Below are 19,534 nucleotides of genomic sequence, written 5' to 3'. Positions count from 1 at the left end.
ATGTCATTTTTTAAGAAAAAAAGCCTTACCATACTGTCATTTTTTAAGAAAAAAAAGCCTTACTATACTATGTCGTTTTTTAAAGAAAAAAGCCTTACTATACTATGTCGTTTTTTAAGAAAAAAAGCTTTACTATACTATGTCGTTTTTTAAGAAAAAAAGCCTTACTGTACTATGTCGTTTTTTAAGAAAAAAAGCCTTACTATATATGTCGTTTTTTAAGAAAAAAAAAGGCTTACTATACAGGGTGTCCCAAAAAAAATGTATGCACACTAAAAATAATTGTAAACGTGTTTAATTAGAATTTTATTATTTCAAAAGTGTGAGAATATTTACAAGTATCATTTTTCAGTTTTTTTACTGCTTGTTCTCAAACTGGCACCCATGGCATGGTCATGCTTTTGGACGGCTCCCGCAGATGCAGGCGGACGCCGCCGCCGCCGGAGGGCAAATCCTCACTGATCTGTAAGTCCGATTATCATCGTCGTCGACATCATCACTTTGGTCACGTGACCTTTATGTCATTCATGTCCAGTCTGGAAGAGCTTGCTGACTGGCCGCAGGAGCAGTTAGGACAGATGCACGTCGACACCGCCTTCATCATGCCAGGTTGCAAACCGTGTCGCCACTGTAAAGATATTAGTGTCGTAGGACAAAAATGTTGTCATCTTAGGCAGTGTGGAGAAATAATTGTCTTTGTGTCATGAAAGATGCATTGGACAACGTGGAAGAGGAGCAGGAGGAAAAGATTGGGGTGCAGCCGAACGACGGACGCCGACTCGGCAAGTAAAGGCCTGCTTGCCGATTGCGTTTTGTTGCCAGCGTGACGCAAACGTATTTCGGACCAATAAAAGTGTTTGGATGGCTTGCTTGAAATACAAGCAAATAGCCAGTATCTTTCGATTGTGTAGGCTAATTATTTTAACAAATGTTGGTGTAATGACCTAAATGTAAAATTTTAAAATGTTTAAAGTGTTTTTTTAGTAAAAGGTATTAAGTCTTTTGTCGCAGGTGTTGCACCAAGCATACGTCTGCGGGGTTCGAACCAGCTTCCACTCGGTGGTAGGCATATACTCTACTGTGTGCGCTAAAGGGCCTACCCACACTCCCACTAAACTTGGACCGGCCAAGTATTTTTGGTAGGAGGGCGCTTGAGTGATTTTGGCTAAGTGTGTAAGCCGCCTCCCTACTCAGCATGGTCCTGTCCAATAAAAGTTTTCTTGTCTTTTGTTTTTGTAGGCCAATTCTTTTAACTAATTTTGATGCAATGTTTAAATGTAAAATTTAATTTTTGAAAGTTTATTTTAGTAAAAGGTAATTTGTCTTATGTCGCAGGTGTCTCTCCCCGCCGAAGGCGGGGAGAGGCACCAAGAGTACGTCTGCGGGACGCGAACCAGCATCCATTCGGCGGTAGGCGCATACTCCACTGTTGCGCCAAGGGGCCCACCCACACACCCACTAAACTTGGACCGGCCAAGTCTTTTCGGTAGGAGGGCGCTTGAGTAATTTGGCTAAGTGTGCAAGCCACCTCCCTACTCAGCATGGTCGTGTCCAATAAAACTTTTTGGGTGGCTTATTTGAAATCCTAGCAAATAGCCAATGTCTTTTGATGTAATGATTAAATGTAAATTTTAATTTTTAAAGTATTTTTTAGTAAAAGGTAATTAGTCTTTTGTCGCAGGTGTCTCTCCCCGCCGAAGGCGGGGAGAGGCACCAAGAGTACGTCTGCGGGACGTGAACCAGCATCCATTCGGCGGTAGGCGCATACTCCACTGTTGCGCCAAGGGGCCCACCCACACACCCACTAAACTTGGACCGGCCAAGTCTTTTCGGTAGGAGGGCGCTCGGCTCAATTGACTAAGTGTATAAGCCACCGCCCTAAAAAGTATGGTCCTGCCCACTCGGTTTTTATTTGACCTGAAGTGAGAAGTTGGAGGAGGCGGGGAATCTAATCATTTACCTTTTGTATGGTAAGTTGGTGCTCTACTATTGAGGCCAAGTATCCATTTGAGCTGAAGAGTGAGAACTTTAAGGATGTGGGAATCAATCCATGCACATCCTACATCAGCTACATCAGCAGGTGAGTCTAAGAAAAGCAAAAGAAAAATATTTTCTGCACAGCAACATGAATGTCTCTTTAAAACTTACTTTTTTGTCTTCAGGTGTCCTCGCTCTCCACGGTTTGGGAAACCTTTTCGTTGGAAGACTGTCCATCCCACAAGTCATCCATTTTTGCCTTTGTCACTAATCTGAAAAAATAAAAATAAAAGTTGACAGCAAAGTATCTCTTGTTCTATTATGTGACCTTGACTTTGATTTATAAGAAACATTTTTTTTAATTCTAAAAAGTTTTTTGTAAGGGGATGTGGCTATGCACACGCACTATGATCGCTGCAACAAGGCGAGACATCACATACCAAGCCAATACGAAGGTGACGGTCGGGGCGGAGCTTCATCCGCAAGCTGGTCCCAAACCTACTCCATCCTGTCAGAGACCACAAGAAAAACGCCTTACTATACATGGTCATTTTTTTAAAGAAAAAAGCCTTACTATACTATGTCGTTATTTTTAAAGAAAAAAGCCTTACTATACTATGTCGTTTTTTAAAGAAAAAAGCCTTACTATACTATGTCGTTTTTTTAAAGAAAAAAGCCTTACTATACTATGTCGTTTTTTTAAAAGAAAAAAGCCTTACTATACTATGTCGTTTTTTTTAAAGAAAAAAGCCTTACTATACTATGTCGTTTTTACACTGTCGTTTTTTTAAAGAAAAAAGCCTTACTATACTATGTAGTTTTTTAAAGAAAAAAGCCTTACTATACTATGTCGTTTTTATACTGTCGTTTTTTTTAAAGAAAAAAAGCCTTACTATACTATGTCGTTTTTTAAAGAAAAAAGCCTTACTATACTATGTCGTTTTTTAAAAGAAAAAAGCCTTACTAATCTATGTCGTTTTTTTTTTTTTTTTTAGAAAAAAGCCTTACTACACTGTCGTTTTTTAAGAAAAACGCCTTACTATACTATGTCGTTTTTTAAAGAAAAAAGCCTTACTATACTATGTCGTTTTTTAATAAATAAAGCCTTGTTATACATTGTGTCGTTTTTTAAGAAAAAAAGCCTTACTATACTACGTCGTTTTTTAAGAAAAAAAGCCTTACTATACTATGTCGTTTTTTAAAGAAAAAAAAGCCTAACTATACTTTGTCGTTTTTTAAAGAAATAAAGTCTTACTATACAAGGTCGTTTTTATTCAAAATAGCCTTACTATACATGGTCTTTTTTTTTTAAGAAAAACGCCTGACTATACATGGTCGTTTTTAAGAGAAAAAAAGCCTTACTATACATGGTCATTACAAAAAAAAAAAAAAAATCAAATCGTCAGATATCACCAATATTACTGGAGAAAGTGTCTTTCCACAATTAGGATTTTCGTTTTATGACAAATGGTCTATAAAGGAATTTCGAATTGGAAAAGTCATCATTGAGCCGTCTTCTTTACTGTCATTGTGCAATCTTTGAAACGATTAAAAAACACTAAACGCAATTCGATTTGGAGATATTATGACTGCAAGTAGAACTATATCTTTATAGAAGCTTGCAATGTAGAAAACGGGAGCATTTCTTACCTTTTGGGCATGCGTCGAGTACACAAAAATCAGCCAACGTAAAAAACAACAACTTCTTGGTGGACTTCTGTTCATGTCCTTTAACAAACGTGTCTTGGTTGGAGCTGACCTAAATTAGGCCGTATAGATCATGCGATTAAAAACCTGAAAAGACGTTTACAAACAAAACAAAGCATGCAAGTCAACGAACACTTTTTTTCATTGTCTTTTCCGGTCCGTTTCACTTCCGGCTCACCAATGTGACGTCAATTCAGGGAACGCCCTCGACTTTTTCCTTTTTTTTTTTTAATATAATAGTTTGAAATGAAAGCCTTGTCTTATGGGATGCTACGCCTTTATATCAAATCAAAAGCCTTTATTGTCATCATACACAGCTGTGTATAATGAAATGGGTGAAATATCATTCAACAAAGGTGCTCTTAAACGGGTCAAAATGGTCAAACCCACACATCTTTTTCCAGGTTGTGCAATATTACGGTGGATAAACCATTTTCTATCCCAAAAAGACTAATAGAGACGACCGTGTGTAGTCAAGGCTTTCCAGAAATGGCCAAATTAAGTGTGTCCACTTCATAGTGTAGTGGTTAACTCACCTGACTGCCATGTAGGCAGTAGGGGTTTGAATCCCAGTTGGGAAAAAATTTCATTAATTATTTCTGTGTACGTGTAGTCAAGACTTACCAATAATGACAAAGTCAATTGTGGCCCCTTCATGGTGGAGTGGTTTGCTTACTTGGCTGCCATGTGGGCAGGTGGGGTTTGAATCCCAGGTAGGAATCATTTTTCCCTTAAATAGAAACAACCATGTGTAGTCAATACTTTCCAATAAAGACTAAGTAAAGTGATGTCACTTCATAGTGTAGAGGTTTGTTCACCTGACTGCCATGCGGGCAGGTGTGGTTCGCATCCCAGTTGGGAACCATTTTCCCTTGATTATTTCTATATACGTGTAGTGAAGACTTTCCAATAATGACAAAGTAGTGTGTCCACTTCATGGTGTAGTGGTTAACTCACCTGACTGCCATGTAGGCAGTTGGGGTTCGAGTCCGAGTTAGGAACCATTTTCCTATAATTATTTCTATGTATGTGTAGTCAAGACTTTCCAATAAAGACAAAGTAGTGTGTCCACTTCATGGTGTAGTGGTTAACTCACCTGACTGCCATGTAGGCAGTTGGGGTTCGAGTCCGAGTTCGGAACCATTTTCCTATAATTATTTCTATGTATGTGTAGTCAAGACTTTCCAATAATGACAAAGTAGTGTGTCCACTTCATGGTGTAGTGGTTAACTCACCTGACTGCCATGTAGGCAGTTGGGGTTCGAGTCCGAGTTAGGAACCATTTTCCTATAATTATTTCTATGTATGTGTAGTCAAGACTTTCCAATAATGACAAAGTAGTGTGTCCACTTCATGGTGTAGTGGTTAACTCACCTGACTGCCATGTAGGCAGTTGGGGTTCGAGTCCGAGTTAGGAACCATTTTCCTATAATTATTTCTATGTATGTGAAGACAAGACTTTCCAATAATGACAAAGTAAATGTAAGAGTTTAAAAAAGCCTTACTATACATGATCGTTTTTTTTAAAAAAAGAGCCTTACTATACATGGAGGGTTTGAATCCAGGTCAGCCCACCTGTGTGGAGTTCTTCCCAGGCCTGCATGGGTTTTCTCCAGGTACTCCTGTCTCCTCCCATATTTCAAAGGCTGTAGGCTGGTTGCACACTAGGTGTGAGCGTGAATGGTTGTCCGTCTCCTCCGCCACCGGTTCAGGGTGTCCCGAAGTCAGCTGGGATAGGCTCAAGTACCATCTTAAAACAAGACCATGTACATCAGGGGTCTCGAACTCAATTTACCTGGGGGCCGCTAGAGGCCGAGTCTGGGTGAGACTGGGCCGCATCAGGATTTCCACAAGAAAAGCACTGATAAAACTTTCCAACGTTATCAAATATCTTTATTTTTTAACAAAAAATAATGAATTAAATAAATTAACTTAAAGATGAATAAAAAATAAATCAATCAGTAATATAAAACCAAATAATACTAATGAGCATACAGTAGATATACACTGGCTGGCTAAGTAGAGAAAATGAATTATTTTTATTCCGTTTCAAATGTCTGTATTAACAGCTCTTTAACCTTTAACTTTCTAAACTTGAATGGAACATTGAACATGAAATATTCTGAACACGGCTTCTTTTGCCTACTCCTTGCTGCTAGAGACCTGGCAGCGCTTCTTCTCACATAGTCACATTTGGCTTGAGGGAGGAAGCAGTGGAGACCCTCAGTAGAGCTTGAAGATGCTCATCAGTAAGTCTGGACCTGTACTTGGACTTATTGAAGTTCAAGGTGGAGAAGAGCTTCTCACACAAGTATGTGCACCCAAAAAGGCACATGGTCCGCTTGAACCTTCGGGAAAGTTCAGGGAAGCTGGGGGTCAACTCTCTCAAAAATTGCCCAAGCTTGTCTGCTTCTCCACTCACCTCCCTGAACTTGGCTTTGAGTGCAGAGTTGCACTGCAGGTCAATGAGCTCCATTTGAAGCTCAGGAGGGGCATCTTGCACATCAAAGGAGAAGGGGTCCGCAAAAATTTGAAATGTGGCTTTGTGTGTCTTGAAGTCTGCAAATCTGTGATCAAATTCCTCCTGTAGCTTCGAAATGGCCTCAACATACTTCTCAGCACTGAATGGTGTGCCTGCATCCACGAGAGCCTTGCATGCTGGGAAATGGCAAAGGTTTGTCTGAGAGAGCTGGGCTTTCCATAACACAAGTTTAGTGCAGAATGCTCTCACGTTGTCATAGGCAGCACTGACAAGTTGCCCCTGGCCTTGTAGCTTCTTGTTCAGTACATTAAGCTCATGTGTGATATCAACAAGAAAAGCCAAGTCCATGAGCCATTTGGGATCACTTAGCACAGGATCAATCAACTCACAAACGGCGTAGCTAGCTTTGACTGCTGCATTACTGTCTTTGGTAGCCTTCTTGAAGAGATCCTGTTGCCTCAGAAGACGTGTTTTAAGACTGGCAACCTGGTTGGCTCTCTCATCTCCCTGGTATTTTTCGTACTCCTCAGCATGTCTCATAGTACAATTACGTTTCAAATTGTATTCCTTGTGCACCGCAACTTTTTCAGTGTAAATGAGACACGTCGGGGTGCCCCTGTGTTCAACAAAGAAATATTGCACTCCCCACTTTTCTTGAAACTGTCTGTGCTCATCACCGACCTTTCTCTTCACGGCAGGCTTTGAAAGAGACATCTCTGGGGCTCTGTAATATGTTTTTCCACTTGGAATGAGTCTCGGGTTGATCTTTCACATTCAGTCGCGCGGGTTTGTGGCGCATGTGCACTTTCGCTCTCCGTTTCAATCGCGGAGATGGCTACAGACACTGACACAGGCTGGATCACGGATCATAGCGCCTCATTCAGTTCTATGCTGAGAGCAGCGGAGGAGTGTGCGCGCCGAGCGGAGTGATCGGCCTCACGGCTTCTCCTCCGCCCAGCTGATTGGAGGAATGAATGAGTGAGTGAGCGAGGCACTGGACAGCCCGGCCGATGTCCCGCCCTCCAGAGCCGTATACCTCACCGTGATTGGTTCATTCAGCTCCGAACCAAAGTTCCCTCTAATTTTTTGTTGGTCTGAGCAGAAAGACAACCTCCCTGAGCGCACTGAGTACCAGTGTGAGCGACATCATCGGTACTCGGATGATTCGCTTAAAGACGTTTCGCCGACGGACGTTTGACAGACGGGCAGGTCGCCGAATGGACGTTCCACCGAACGTTCATTCGGCCGAACGGAGGTTTCGCCGAAACGGGATTCGAACGCTCGCCCCGCCGGATCGTGTGTGTACAAGTTTTTCAACCTCGGCCCGCGGGCCATATACGGCCCGTTAGGATTTTTAATCCGGCCCGCCGCCGGTGTTTTCCAAATTATAGTAAAAATCAATGTTCGTCTACCATCAATGGCAGTCCGGGAATAAGCACTCTTGGGCAGGCAGATGTAGCAGAACCGAGCCGTAAAATGACAGCAATCGGGTCAAATCCATCCTAAAACAGCATTTAATGATTAAATACAAATACTGGATGATATCGCGATGGAGGCAAAAAAACGTCTATAGACGTCCATTCGCCAAACGGCTCAAAATGCTCTCAAATTCGGTCAAATCCAGCTGAAAACAGCGTTTAATGATTAAATACAAATACTAGTATTTGTATTTAATCATTAAACTAACAAATACTAGTACGACCTGTCCGTCTGTCAAACGTCCGTCGGCGAAACGTCTTTAGGCGAATCATCCGGTCACGACATCATCATTGCTAGCTATCGGCACACCAGTATCACACCTGCCACAAGCAGGTGCATGTCAATGTTCCCTCTAATTTTTCATGTAAAACATGCTGTAAAACAAGAAAAACATGAGTGGACAGAGCTACTGCCACTGGCTGCCACTTAAACGGCGCCATCATGGGGAAAGGGGTAAAAAAAAAAAAAAAAAAAAAAAAAAAAAAAAAAAAAAAAAAAAAAAAAAAATCGATATTTCATATTAAGACGGGGGCCGCAAATTATCGTCCCGCGGGCCGCAGTTGGCCCGCGGGCCGCAAGTTTGAGACCCCTGATGTACATGCTCATTAATTTATTTTCTCTTCCGCTTATCCTCACAAGGTTCTGCAGTGCTGGATCCAACTACATCCAACTATGGGCAGATGGCAGGTGAGACCCTGAAATGATTGCAAGCTGTTTAGTCTTTTTAAAGTATACATTTATGTTGACTTTTGTAAGATTAAAAAGGTGCAGTTTCCACCAAATGACATACTATAGTATAAATTGTAAATACTCTATCACCCTCTAGTGTTTTACCATTGTATTTGAATTAATGTTGGGGAAAAAAACACAACATTACAACCAAATATGGAATAAAATTGAGGGGAACAAAGAATTTATTCATTCACCATGCTTTATAAAAAAAGAAACACACCCAGAACGAAAAAACAGCTTCAACAGTGCCTACGGTTAGGTCTGCAAGTAGAGGACACATTTTTTTCATATAAAAATATCTGACTCTGGATGCATAGGTTAAGTACATTGTAATCTGGTTTAACTCTAGAACAATGAACAAAATCAAAGTATTGTTAGTCCTCCCCTTTTCACAGATTCAAACATAAACCGTAACCCTATTATAAATATGACATTGCCAGCCTGTTTGGCCACGTCATTTCTCTTCTCATCCGAGTCTTAACAAAGCATTTAAAATCATCTTTCCCTCAAATTGCACTTTTCATCAACAACGGTCCTGCTGCGCATGAACACCAGCTTCTGATATAGTTTTGATACAACCTCAACAGGCCTTCCCGGTGAAAAAAAAAAAGCTAAGCTTATTAATACAAAACAAACCTTATAAAGTAAGAGCTTCAGGTATACATTTTAAAAGTAAACAGCATTGGGTAAGAGAAGTTTTCATTGTGAAATGTACTGTTCTATCCGACGTCTATGGTCCCAATGTCAGTAAATGAGCCCCAGCATGAACAGAACACACCTGTGAAAGCAGCAATAACCTTTCCATTTTACATAAGGCTAATGATATGCCCGTCAACATCACAACATAAAACAAAAGAGTATTATTAATTGTCAGTGCATTTTGGGGGGCTTTTGTTACCTAATAAAGCTAACATTAGAATAAAAAAACAGAACTTAGTATTTTTCTGTTTCAGCTCAAGAGTAAGAACTTGGATGGAAGTGGGCAACGAACCAACAACCTTTTGTGTGGTAAGTGAGCACTCTGCCTCATGAGCTAATGTGCACAGCCACCTTGCTACTATGCCACAGACTGGCTCACTATTTTTCTGTTTCAGCTCAAGAGTGAGAAGTTGGACAGACACAGGGCATCGATCAAACTACCTTTCGCGTGGTAAACGAGCGCTCTGCCTCATGAGCTAAAGTGCCCAGCCACCTTCCTACTATGCCACAAACGGGTTCACTATTTTTCTGTTTCAGCTCAAGAGTAAGAAATTGGACAGAAGTGGGCAACGAACCAACTACCTTTCGCGTGGCAAGTGAGCGCTCTGCCTTATGAGCTAATGTTCCCACCCAACTCCCTACAATGCCACGGACCGGCTCACTATTTTTCAGTTTCAGCTCAAGAGTGAGAAGTTGGACGGACACGGGGCATCGATCCAACTCCCTTTCGCGTGGTAAGCGAGCGCTTTGCCTTATGAGCTAATGTTTCCAACCAACTTCCCAACATGCCATGCACTCTCGAGGACCGGAGATGGCCACCCCTGGCTTACACCATGTGCATGGTGTTGGAAAAGTCTGCAGACAGCAGTTAAAAGATAAAAAAAAATAAAGGAAATGAATGGTGCTTCCCACTTCAGCAAAGACACCAAGGTTGCAAAGCAACATCATTTATGACAGTATATACGCATGTGGAACACGTTCTTTCACTTCAAGTCGATTGCATGCCTTCTGTTCTTATGCAAACTGTGTATGACACATGTTTCCACGGCTATAAGATGGGCAAATCCATTTAAGGCTATTGCAGAAACCCCGGGAAGACAACCTAATGTCCCCCATTTAGTTCCCCTGGAGTCTTGGCACAAGACGCACTAGGTGGCGATGGAGAGAGGGGCCCCCATATACTTTCTCTCGTAATCCACGACACCATGCATCAGGAATCGCTTGGAACTAGTTGGGAACAATTAAGCAGCAAAAGGGCCTGGAGTACATGAGCTCCAGAACTTTGAAGACTAAATCCAGGGTGATAAAAATGACAGCATGCCCAAGCAGAACTAAGCTCAACAAGGGATCTGGCAGGTAACTGGTTAGTTGTTGGTCAAGGAAGCTACAGAAGCTTAAGAGAAGCAGGGAAACTGGTCATACTAATAGGTGAGGCGGGAGGCCTTCATGTTGTAGCAGGGTCTGTCAGTAAGGCTCCCAGTCGCAGAGAACAAAGACAAGCCCTCAGATTTCTCCAGCACAACCTCCAGTTCCTGAAAGTCCTGCAGCCGGGCGACATCTTTGTCCTGGACAAAAGAGAGACACATTGCCACAAATATTAGTTGAAGGGTAAACTTTATACAAAAAGAATGAATAAATGCAAACAGGTTCTTACCTTTCTCAACATGGTGTTTGGCAGCTTACGGATTTTTTCCACGTGCTCAACGCTGATGTCCAATTCGCGGCAGCAGACTCTCAGCAGCGAACGATATGTGAGCTCCTGACGGTCCAGTTCGATCTCGATGAAGTCATTCTCACGGGCGTTAGGATTCTGGATGCGCACCTTCAGTACCAATTCTAAACAGGATTCAAGCGATAAGTGGGTTTACACTTGTATGATTTGTAATGGCGTTAAGTGCTAGTCTAGGAAGTGATTCAGCTTCATGAAATGATCTAGTAATGTGAAAAAAACATTTGTTCTATGCATCACTATACATTACTCAGAGCTGCCAACGATCCCGGAATTTCTGATCCAACTGCACTGTAACCGGAAGAATTTGGTAACACAAGTGCACTGTGAATCATCCAAGTTACGAGTTCTGACATATGATTCGTCTGGTGCGACTTCAGCGTGGCAATCGATTTGGAATCGATTGCATAGGTCGGCTCCAACCGACATTTGCACATTGCAGAACATGCATGTGCGACTTCAGCGTGACTCATGGTGGAATTACTGACTGTAAAACATACGTAGAAGGACCCAAACACAAAGATAAACTTATTTTCATTGTGCTGTAATTTTTCAATAATTTGAAAAAACAATATTTTAAATTGATCTTTAAACATGATAACCAAAGTTTAATTTAAATTGTCCTACGCTTATATTTGTTTGCAGTTTATATCGATTTTGCATGAATCGCATTCACCCCTGAAATACTCCAGAAATGGGACAAGGGCACTCCTGAAATGGGGTTGACAGAGGTTGGCAGCTCTGATTTCTGAGAAGGATGGATAAAATGAATACACTATTTCTAGGGAAATTTTTTTTGGGGGGGGGAACAATTGTGAAAAACTGACAACCATGCACATTCACATCCATACCTAGGGGGCAATTTAGAGTGTGCAATCAGCCTACCATGCATGTTTTTGGAATGTGGGAGGAAACCGGAGTACCTGGAGGAAACCCACGCAGGCCCAGGGAGAACATGCAAACGCCACACAGGTGGACGTGACCGGGATTTGAACCCAGGACCCCAGAGCTGTGAAGCCGATGCGCTAACCACTCATGCGACTGGGCCGCTCTAATATAGTATTTATATAGTAAATAAATGCAATAATATGATATTGCATATGGAATCTAAGTAGAAAAAATAGTTGCATCTTCATAACAACACAAGGATGTTGAATGAAAAGTTTGCCCTTACCTTGCACATTGACGGGGAAGGTGCTTGTGAAGAAAAATGGCTGGAAGGAAGGCATAGATCCGCTCGACTGACTGTAGCCTATCTGCTGTGGGATCGACTGCTGCCTGCTCACGGCTGGGTTAGTGTTGCTCAATGGTGCCTGGACCTGACCACCATTGCTGCAAGCCAAACCTGGGCTGGGGGAGGTCAATGGAGGTGAACACCTGGTTCCATTGTGTGGCATTGCATGGTTAACGAGATGTGGCTCGACAGACAGATCCGCGGGCACTGTGCAGTTTACGACAGTGTGGTTGTGAGATACTGCCATTGCAGGTGCCGCGCCATTTTGCTCAGCCATTGGAACAAATTCCCTGGCCTGAGCTTGGCTGTGAGTGATGGGATCCGTAGGAGGAACTGGGTCATCAGAAGTCAGGTTCTGTGACATCTGAAAGTGCTGGCTTGGAGAAAGTGGGGCTGAATTGCTATCGGTGGGATCAGTGTGCTCCATATTTCCATTTTGTGCAGCGTGCTGAGAAAGGAGGATGTCAATCTTGTTATCCATCTTTGCGTACAAAAAAGGAGGGTTGGACAAATAGTTGGGGATGATTGGCAACTCAGGCTCCTTGATCTCAGGCACGTCCTCTACTTCAACTGTAGGGTTCAAAACAGTTTTCAGATTATAGTGATTATTATGGTGAAAAGACAAAATTAGCCCATGTCAAACCGTATAATAGTATTCAAAGATGTAGGTAGTTAGTAGGTGTTAAAGAAACATTCAAACAAAACAATGTACTGTTTATATCCAATTGGAATAGTTTGATATAGTGAACATATGCGTTAACAAATAGGCAAAAAAAGCAGTTGCAATGACTATTCTTTACCTCCTAAAAGTCGTTTTATCTCCGGTTTAGATGTGAGCTGTGAAGCCAACTCTTCCTTGGCTGTGAGGATGTCTTTATCTGCTCCGCTACCAAGTAAGTAAGAGACGATCTGCTTATGGTTCCGTTTGCATGCCCAATGGAGGCAAGTCCTAGAGGGATTAAAAACATCAGATAACAAAATCATTTGTATTATATAAGAAAATTACATATTGAAATTAGGCAAAGATCGAATGGCAAATAGTTAACTATATTTATATTCAGAAGAGCTGTGGGCCTGTTCATATTTCACTTGATCAGTGGTTGTTTTGTTTGTTGGCGTTATGTCACAAACTAACCACTAACCGGATTTCTGACAGGCAAATCCAAGGGATTAAGCCATGATTTGCCTAATAGGATATCACACGACAACACCTAACACATGCAACTCGCCGAGGAACTTCTTGAAGTCTTTCAATATTCAAATTAGAAGCGCCAAGGCAGATACGTTATGAGTTTTAAGGCTTCATGTAATCGTAAGATTTAGTTATCAAACTTACCATCCATTGATTTCATTTTGAGAATTGACGTTCACTCCACTCTCGACTAATGTCCGCACTTCGTCAATGTCCCCGATGGCTGACGCTTCTCTCAGTCGCTCCTGGAGTTCTTTATCCAACGAAGTGGTGGACATGATTGCTAAGATTACGAGATTTCCGAGTTCATAGGCTATGTTGAAGCTTCACGATTTAGCCTGATAATGATAATGGCCAAGCAACATTGGCCGCTGGGCTAAACATTAACTACCGTACTTGCTAGCTTGCCTAGGTGAGCAGTCTTTGCTACTAATCTTATCTGGTGATAACAAATTTCTCAAGATAGTGCGATTAAGCGAACGGATTCTATAGCATTCAAGTATATACTGATTTTTCGTTTATAGTCAGTTCAGTTTCCGCTGTCATAGTCAAAACCCGCATTCCATTGAGTGTTTATCTTGTTCGGCGGCGTCTACGTTCCTTCATCGGGTTACCAGAAGTCCTACTGCCACACTACCGGGGGACACTTTTGAATGTAGCAATGCTGCAACACGTTCGTCCGTCCGCCATATTGGATGTGTCTGGACGTACACAAATGTAGAGCCTTTGGGTACAGTGGATGTCATTTTTTTTAAATCAGATGATCATAAAGAGAGTCACAAATACACCCACTCGCAAGGGCTACTTGTCGTGTTAAAAAAATATTGACCAGTCGTGGGACATTAGGATTTCTTAAACTGTTGATATGTATATTCATTTGCAAACACACACCCTTTTTGGAGATTTACGGAAATAAAGTGTTGCATATTGAGAATTATTTTATCTTATCAAACCATTAACGATAAAATTTGTGGAAAAAATAATGCGATTAGTTTTCAAAGAAATAATAAATTAAAATATATGGTTCAGGTCAGTGGTGTTTGTTAGACAATTAAGCACAGCAACGCCCTAGTTATAAACCGCTTTTAGTACTTTTGCTTTGTGGCGATTCCTCCTTTAGTTTGTGCATTATCACAATAGATGGGTTATCGCTTTATGATGTGTGCGTGTAGTTTTCCATGGTTGTACTTACATATCCGGGTCGAAGTGTTTCATTCACTTTCGCAGTAGGTCCTAGTTGACGTCACAACGCCTGCCATTTTGATTAGATGTACTTTGGGCGCCCTGAGATGGTGTGATCTGAAGCTCCACGATTTACTGTCGTGTGTAATAACAATACTAAAAGTTAGGCAACATGCTTTCCGCCGCACAGTTACTCGATGAGTTGATGGGCCGAGACAGAAATCTGGCCCCCGACGAGAAGCGATGTAACGTCAAATGGGACGATGAAAGCGTAAGATAGCATTCTTGCTAACGTTAGCCTCGTGGGTTTGATCGCTAACATAACTGAACGTCTGTTTTGTTTGGGGAGAACGATCTGAAATGTTTTCGGTTTTGAACGTTCTCAAATCAATGTGCATGTACTTGATTAAATTAGTTCTAAAATGTACTTGATCTACCACGATCGCCGCATGTTGAAACATTGTTAGCCTCCATTTGCTAATGGGAAAACCTCCAAATGAGGCAGCTGCTAATCGCATACATTGCCATGTGGTCTAGGTCTATAGCTCGCCTGAAAAGTCTTGTGTGGACCTTGGAATTCAGTTTCACAGCTTTTTTTTTCGTTTTTAGGTATGCCGATATTATCTGTGTGGCTTCTGTCCAGCAGAACTATTTACAAACACACGGTCGGATTTGGGTAAGTCAGTAGTGAAATGCCTGCACACTTCACACAAATCCCAAGCGAATAAAATAAAGTCAAATTATATTTGGCAAGGACGCCTAACAGTAAACCGATTTCCATCTTCTGTTGGCAGGCCCGTGTGAGAAAATCCATGATGAAAATCTTCGGAAAGTGTAAGCAATACTCTGTTCTGCTTCATATTTACCCCGTCTTTTAAAAATCACTAGATCACTATAATTCACATTGTGTATGGTCTTGGTGGCATAAATGTACTCATTTTAATTTGTGCAATAGCGAATATTTTTCAATTTCATTACTGCTAAATAATCAGTTTTTCAGTTTAGTTGTTGAGCTATTTAATCAATGACTGAATTTAATCATAAAGGGCTACACATCTCTGTGTATGTTAATAAAGTCATAACATATTTTCCAGATACGAAAAGAGTTCACGTTTCATGAAGGAGGGATATGAGCGGGACTTTTTGCGCTATCTGCAATCGCTTCTGGCCGAAGTTGAACGGCGAATTCGTCGGGGACACGCTCGCCTCGCGCTTTCCCAAGCCCAGCAGAATGCGGGGGTTTGTGCTTCATAACTTTAAGCCCGAAAATAACACGGAAAACGTGCAAATTCCCACCTATGCTGAGTACTAAAAGTAGTGTTTTTTTTCTTCTTCAGCAACAACCGCCTGCTCCAACTGGAAAAAATGATGAGAAGGCCCAGGTTCTGACAGAAAAGATTGAAGATTTAGTCGTACAGGTTTGTTCCAAATAATCCATCGTAGCTTTTGTTTTTCTTGTTCAGTTTTTTGCCAATATAACATTGTTTTTTGTGTTGTCTAGATTGAGGAGCTGGGCTCTGAAGGCCGCGTGGAGGAGGCTCAAGGAATGATGAAGCTAGTTGAGCAGCTCAAGGAAGAGAGGGAATTGCTTAGCGCAAACCCTTCGGTGAGTCATCTCACTTGGCTTAAATTATTCACTTTTAAAAATGATTGTTAATCTTCCAGATTCTAGCAAGAAAGGACCAGAAACTATTTTCTTGTAAAGTTTTAAACAAACACACCATCCTATATTTTACCATGACCTTTTTTGAATATTATTGATTTCAAACAAATGTTTGATTTCTACTGTAAAGTGAAAATTAAATTAGTGGAGGTCTCCATGATGAAGCTACATGGAGACGTATTACTTACTGATATTTTTCTCTCAGACCATTGAGAGCTTTGCAGCCCAGGAGAAACAGATGGAGGTGTGCGAGGTATGCGGAGCCTTCCTTATAGTGGGTGATGCTCAATCTAGGGTGGATGACCACTTGATGGGAAAGCAGCATATGGGCTATGCCAAGATCAAATCCACTGTAGAGGAGCTAAAGGTAAGAGCACCCATAATTAGCATCAATGGGGTTGGAAAATGACATGACAAACAGTTTTGTTTCTGCATTATCATTTATTTATACATTCAACTTTGTTGCTTGCTCAATTTCCATTAGGAGAAACTGCGACGCCGCTCAGAGGATCCTCAAGGGGAAAGCCCCGTCGTTAAGAAAGACCGAGAAGACCGTGAGAAGGAGGAGCGAGAGAAGAAGCGTAAAGAGGAGGAGGAAAAGGAGAAGGAGCGAGAGAAAGAAAAGGAGAAAGAGCGGGAACGTGAGAAGGAGCGCAATAGGGAGAGAGACCGAGATCGGGATAGGGACAGAGACCGGGACAGGGAGAGAGATCGGCGATCGCGGCGAAGCAATTCAAACAGCCGCCACTCCAGCCGAGCATCAGAGAGAAAGAGGAGCCGGTCCCGGGATCGTCGGAGGTCCAGGAGCAGAGACAAAGAGAGAGACCATGACCGGAGACGCAGCAGGTGAGAACCCGGATTGTTATTTTCTAACGTTAGCAGTTTAAAATTCAAATGAAAACCAAACTCAAGTTTCAGTCTCATTTTTACATGCACATTTTTTTTAAACGCATTTTTAATACTCACTGATATTTTCTTGTTTAGCAGGAGCCGGGATCGAGATAGAGAGAGGGATAGGGACAGGAGACGAAGTCGGGATCACTCCGACCGGAAGCGACACTCTCGCAGTCGTGACAGGAAGAGGTCACGAAGCTCGGAGCGTAGATCTCACCGCCATCGTAGCCGCAGCAGGGACCGTGACAGGGAGAGAGATAAGGAAAGAGAGAGAGACAGGGATAGAGACAAAGAGCGCTCATCTAAAGAAAAAGGTGACCACAATAAATAGTCAATTCTTTTTCCACCCGCAATGTGTCAAATGGACTGTCATTCCAATCACCTCGTTCTCCCTTTTTTCCAGAACATAAGTCGTCGGAGGAGAAGAATAGCATCACCAAGAAAGACAAGAACTCTGAAGGCGATGCAGCTGCTGTCAAGGCTTCAACAGAAGCAGAGCCGATGGAGGCAGAGGCCCCCGCCTCGGCCTCTCCCCCGCTCCTTAACGGCCAACAAGAGCTCCTCCTTTCTGAAGGTGACACTCAGTCCAATTAAAACTGATCTGATAGGACCTCAGATCAGACTCAGGTAAGTGTGTCCTCCTCCACTGCCCCCCTGACACCCTAAACTCCTCACATTCCCCCTCCCACGCTACCTCCTTCCCTCACCTTCTCTGCATTCACTTAATGCTGATGTTTGTCTGACGTACCATATCCTGTTTTTGAATAGTGCATCATAAGTATGCACTGAAGATGAAGAACTAGGCCCGATGAATGAGAAGAAGGTAGAAAGCATTCACACAAAGCCAAGAGGGAAAGGCCAGTGTAGCCCTGAGCAAACATGCCCAGAGGTACCCCTCGTTTTGTATCGCTTTTGATCCTTCAAGTTTTTTTTTTTTTTGGTCCTTGTCGACTGAACTAGAAGGAACATATTGAACCCCCCATTTCCTCCAATTGGCAGTATTTATTTGGTAACGTGTTAAGTTAGATTTAACAAAGATTCCAAATGTTTAAACTCCAATGGTGTGCTTGTGTGCTTACTTTTTAATCCTAATGCAAATAGATTAAAATAATTGACTAGTAAATACTATGCATTTCCATATTGTGCCTGATAATCCTATGCAGTTTGTCTGTTTTTTTTTTTTGCGGGTTGGTGGTGGGGTAATTATAGGAAATGAGGGGCGGTGCGCTAACGTAACTAACTAACTGGAGGGTAGGGTTTATGGCGTAATTTGCAGCTGACTTCCACACCTCGCTGCGTTGGTGTTGTGAGCGAGACCACATGCGAAAAGGGCAAATTAAAAATCAAGGATACTCTCTGACTGTCAAAGTGTGCAGGTACTCACCCCAGGTACTCCTTTCTATACCCACATCCTTTTGTCAATGCTGTTGCCTGTACTCTTCACATCAACTTGAACTTTTTATTGTGATCCTGTATGTTGTTTAGCTGTCATCAAGTAGAGGAGTCCACTGCCAACTGCTTGATTAACTTCTATCATTTAATTGTAGTCTTCTCTGAATCATTTCGATGTTACATCACCTGACTTTTATAACTGTCAAGGGAATATTACATGAGTTTGACACTTGTAAAATGATTTCATTTCAGTGATATAAAACTTGGTAGACATTCCCTGTCAGCACTTCAGCCAAACATACTGACAAGGCATGTCAGAGGAAAATTGTCATCTTTTTAATTTTTTTTAGCAGCTCTTTTTCTAAAAAAAATAGTTGCTGGGGTCCTTTACTAACATTACATTTTTTTGAACATGTTTTTTTCCAATAGGGGAATCTGAGAGATCCATTTGAGGAAGAACAGGCGGAATCACCCCAGCCTCACCTGGACCCTGTGGCACTTCACTGCTTATAAACAAGGTGATCCACATATGCGTATATAAAAAAAAAAGAACCTGTGGAAAGAGGGAGGATAATATTAATTTTCATGTCTGTCGATCCCCTAGTTGGATGAGTCATTGTGGTTAATATAGTATTGTATTTTGGAGGAGTCCTGACATCAATCAGACATGACTTGAAATACCAAACTTTGTAGGCAGAATTCGTTTACTTCCCCCACCTTTTTTTTTACTCTCCTTTTTTTGAATTTAGTAAGAAGGCATTCAAATAAACAATACGTGTGGTTCATTTTGGTTTGTCAGGTCCTACTTCAATTTCTGATATACGTATTTTTTCATTTTTAAAATCTGATGTGAAATGTTAGTCCAATGACAGGGCCTGCCCCCTTCTATTTAGTGACCCCAATGATTCTCATTTTGCTGTAAAATATACTGATACGTATCTCTTTTTTGATCAAATTTGACTGCAGACTGAAGATGTGTTTAAGTTGGTCAGCTTCAAATGTTAATGTGGTCTTGCAATAAAAGGTAAAAACGTGATTGTTGTCTTTTCTTTGTCTGCATGCATAAGTGTTTAGACTTTAGTAGAGGTATACTAACTGACCGTGAAAAATCTACATACATCATTAAATGAACATAAACTCCAGAAATCATAATATAGCAGCAGGTGGCAGCA

General features: G+C 41.7%; 4 protein-coding genes and 1 long non-coding RNA gene across 7 annotated transcripts in view; 3 read left to right on the top strand and 2 right to left on the bottom strand.

The window, feature by feature from the left end:
• LOC144088492 (uncharacterized) overlaps positions 1-803 on the top strand; it is a 45,334-nt gene extending 44,531 nt beyond the window's left edge. The window contains exons 8-10 of the mRNA XM_077618944.1: positions 419-465; positions 536-609; positions 711-803. Of these exons, the coding sequence (XP_077475070.1) occupies positions 419-465; positions 536-609; positions 711-790 (201 nt within the window). The 3' untranslated portion in view covers positions 791-803. The remainder of the gene's footprint in view (positions 1-418; positions 466-535; positions 610-710) is intronic.
• Positions 279-3,849, bottom strand: LOC144088494 (uncharacterized). The gene is made up of 5 exons (XR_013304892.1): positions 3,628-3,849; positions 2,418-2,485; positions 2,149-2,249; positions 1,961-2,086; positions 279-628 (listed from the first exon to the last, which is right to left on the bottom strand). It is a non-coding gene; the product is annotated as an uncharacterized LOC144088494 (long non-coding RNA).
• Positions 806-2,284, top strand: LOC144088493 (uncharacterized). The gene is made up of 4 exons (XM_077618945.1): positions 806-1,486; positions 1,682-1,832; positions 1,976-2,080; positions 2,163-2,284. Exons 1-4 carry the CDS (start codon positions 1,327-1,329, stop codon positions 2,251-2,253), a joined length of 507 nt encoding a protein of 168 aa, XP_077475071.1. The 5' UTR covers positions 806-1,326; the 3' UTR covers positions 2,254-2,284.
• A 4,680-nt stretch (positions 3,850-8,529) lies between the features above and the next one.
• Positions 8,530-14,039, bottom strand: ankrd40 (ankyrin repeat domain 40). The gene is made up of 5 exons (XM_077618428.1): positions 13,376-14,039; positions 12,840-12,988; positions 11,980-12,609; positions 10,731-10,912; positions 8,530-10,641 (listed from the first exon to the last, which is right to left on the bottom strand). Exons 1-5 carry the CDS (start codon positions 13,507-13,509, stop codon positions 10,498-10,500), a joined length of 1,239 nt encoding a protein of 412 aa, XP_077474554.1. The 5' UTR covers positions 13,510-14,039; the 3' UTR covers positions 8,530-10,497.
• Positions 14,040-14,463: 424 nt separating this feature from the next.
• On the top strand, positions 14,464-19,398 carry luc7l3 (LUC7-like 3 pre-mRNA splicing factor). 3 transcript variants are annotated; one of them, XM_077618426.1, is made up of 11 exons: positions 14,466-14,684; positions 15,023-15,089; positions 15,208-15,247; positions 15,508-15,652; positions 15,751-15,831; positions 15,915-16,019; positions 16,282-16,443; positions 16,561-16,922; positions 17,061-17,284; positions 17,374-17,597; positions 18,792-19,398. In XM_077618426.1, exons 1-10 carry the CDS (start codon positions 14,586-14,588, stop codon positions 17,562-17,564), a joined length of 1,476 nt encoding a protein of 491 aa, XP_077474552.1. In that variant the 5' UTR covers positions 14,466-14,585; the 3' UTR covers positions 17,565-17,597; positions 18,792-19,398. The 3 variants fall into 3 exon arrangements, with proteins under 3 accessions (XP_077474553.1, XP_077474552.1, XP_077474551.1); XM_077618427.1 differs by having other exon boundaries at positions 14,464-14,684; positions 17,064-17,284; positions 17,374-19,398; XM_077618425.1 differs by having other exon boundaries at positions 17,374-19,398.
• The last annotated feature ends 136 nt before the right edge of the window (positions 19,399-19,534 follow it).

The sequence above is a fragment of the Stigmatopora argus genome, chromosome 14 (genome assembly GCF_051989625.1).
Source record: "Stigmatopora argus isolate UIUO_Sarg chromosome 14, RoL_Sarg_1.0, whole genome shotgun sequence".
Taxonomy (NCBI): Eukaryota; Metazoa; Chordata; class Actinopteri; order Syngnathiformes; family Syngnathidae; genus Stigmatopora; species Stigmatopora argus.
This window is presented reverse-complemented; position numbering and strand designations above follow the sequence as displayed.

Coding starts and splice junctions, on each gene's coding strand:
- luc7l3 (XM_077618426.1), top strand. CDS start 14,586: ATGCTTTCCGCCGCACAGTTACTCGATGAGTTGATGGGCCGAGACAGA. Junction 14,685..15,022: donor TCAAATGGGACGATGAAAGC/GTAAGATAGCAT, acceptor TTTCGTTTTTAG/GTATGCCGATATTATCTGTG. Junction 15,248..15,507: donor GATGAAAATCTTCGGAAAGT/GTAAGCAATACT, acceptor CATATTTTCCAG/ATACGAAAAGAGTTCACGTT.
- LOC144088493 (XM_077618945.1), top strand. CDS start 1,327: ATGTCGCAGGTGTCTCTCCCCGCCGAAGGCGGGGAGAGGCACCAAGAG. Junction 1,487..1,681: donor GGACCGGCCAAGTCTTTTCG/GTAGGAGGGCGC, acceptor CTTTTGTCGCAG/GTGTCTCTCCCCGCCGAAGG. Junction 2,081..2,162: donor TACATCAGCTACATCAGCAG/GTGAGTCTAAGA, acceptor TTTTGTCTTCAG/GTGTCCTCGCTCTCCACGGT.
- ankrd40 (XM_077618428.1), bottom strand. CDS start 13,509: ATGTCCACCACTTCGTTGGATAAAGAACTCCAGGAGCGACTGAGAGAA. Junction 12,989..13,375: donor CAAAATGAAATCAATGGATG/GTAAGTTTGATA, acceptor TAATCCCTCTAG/GACTTGCCTCCATTGGGCAT. Junction 12,610..12,839: donor GATAAAACGACTTTTAGGAG/GTAAAGAATAGT, acceptor TGAACCCTACAG/TTGAAGTAGAGGACGTGCCT.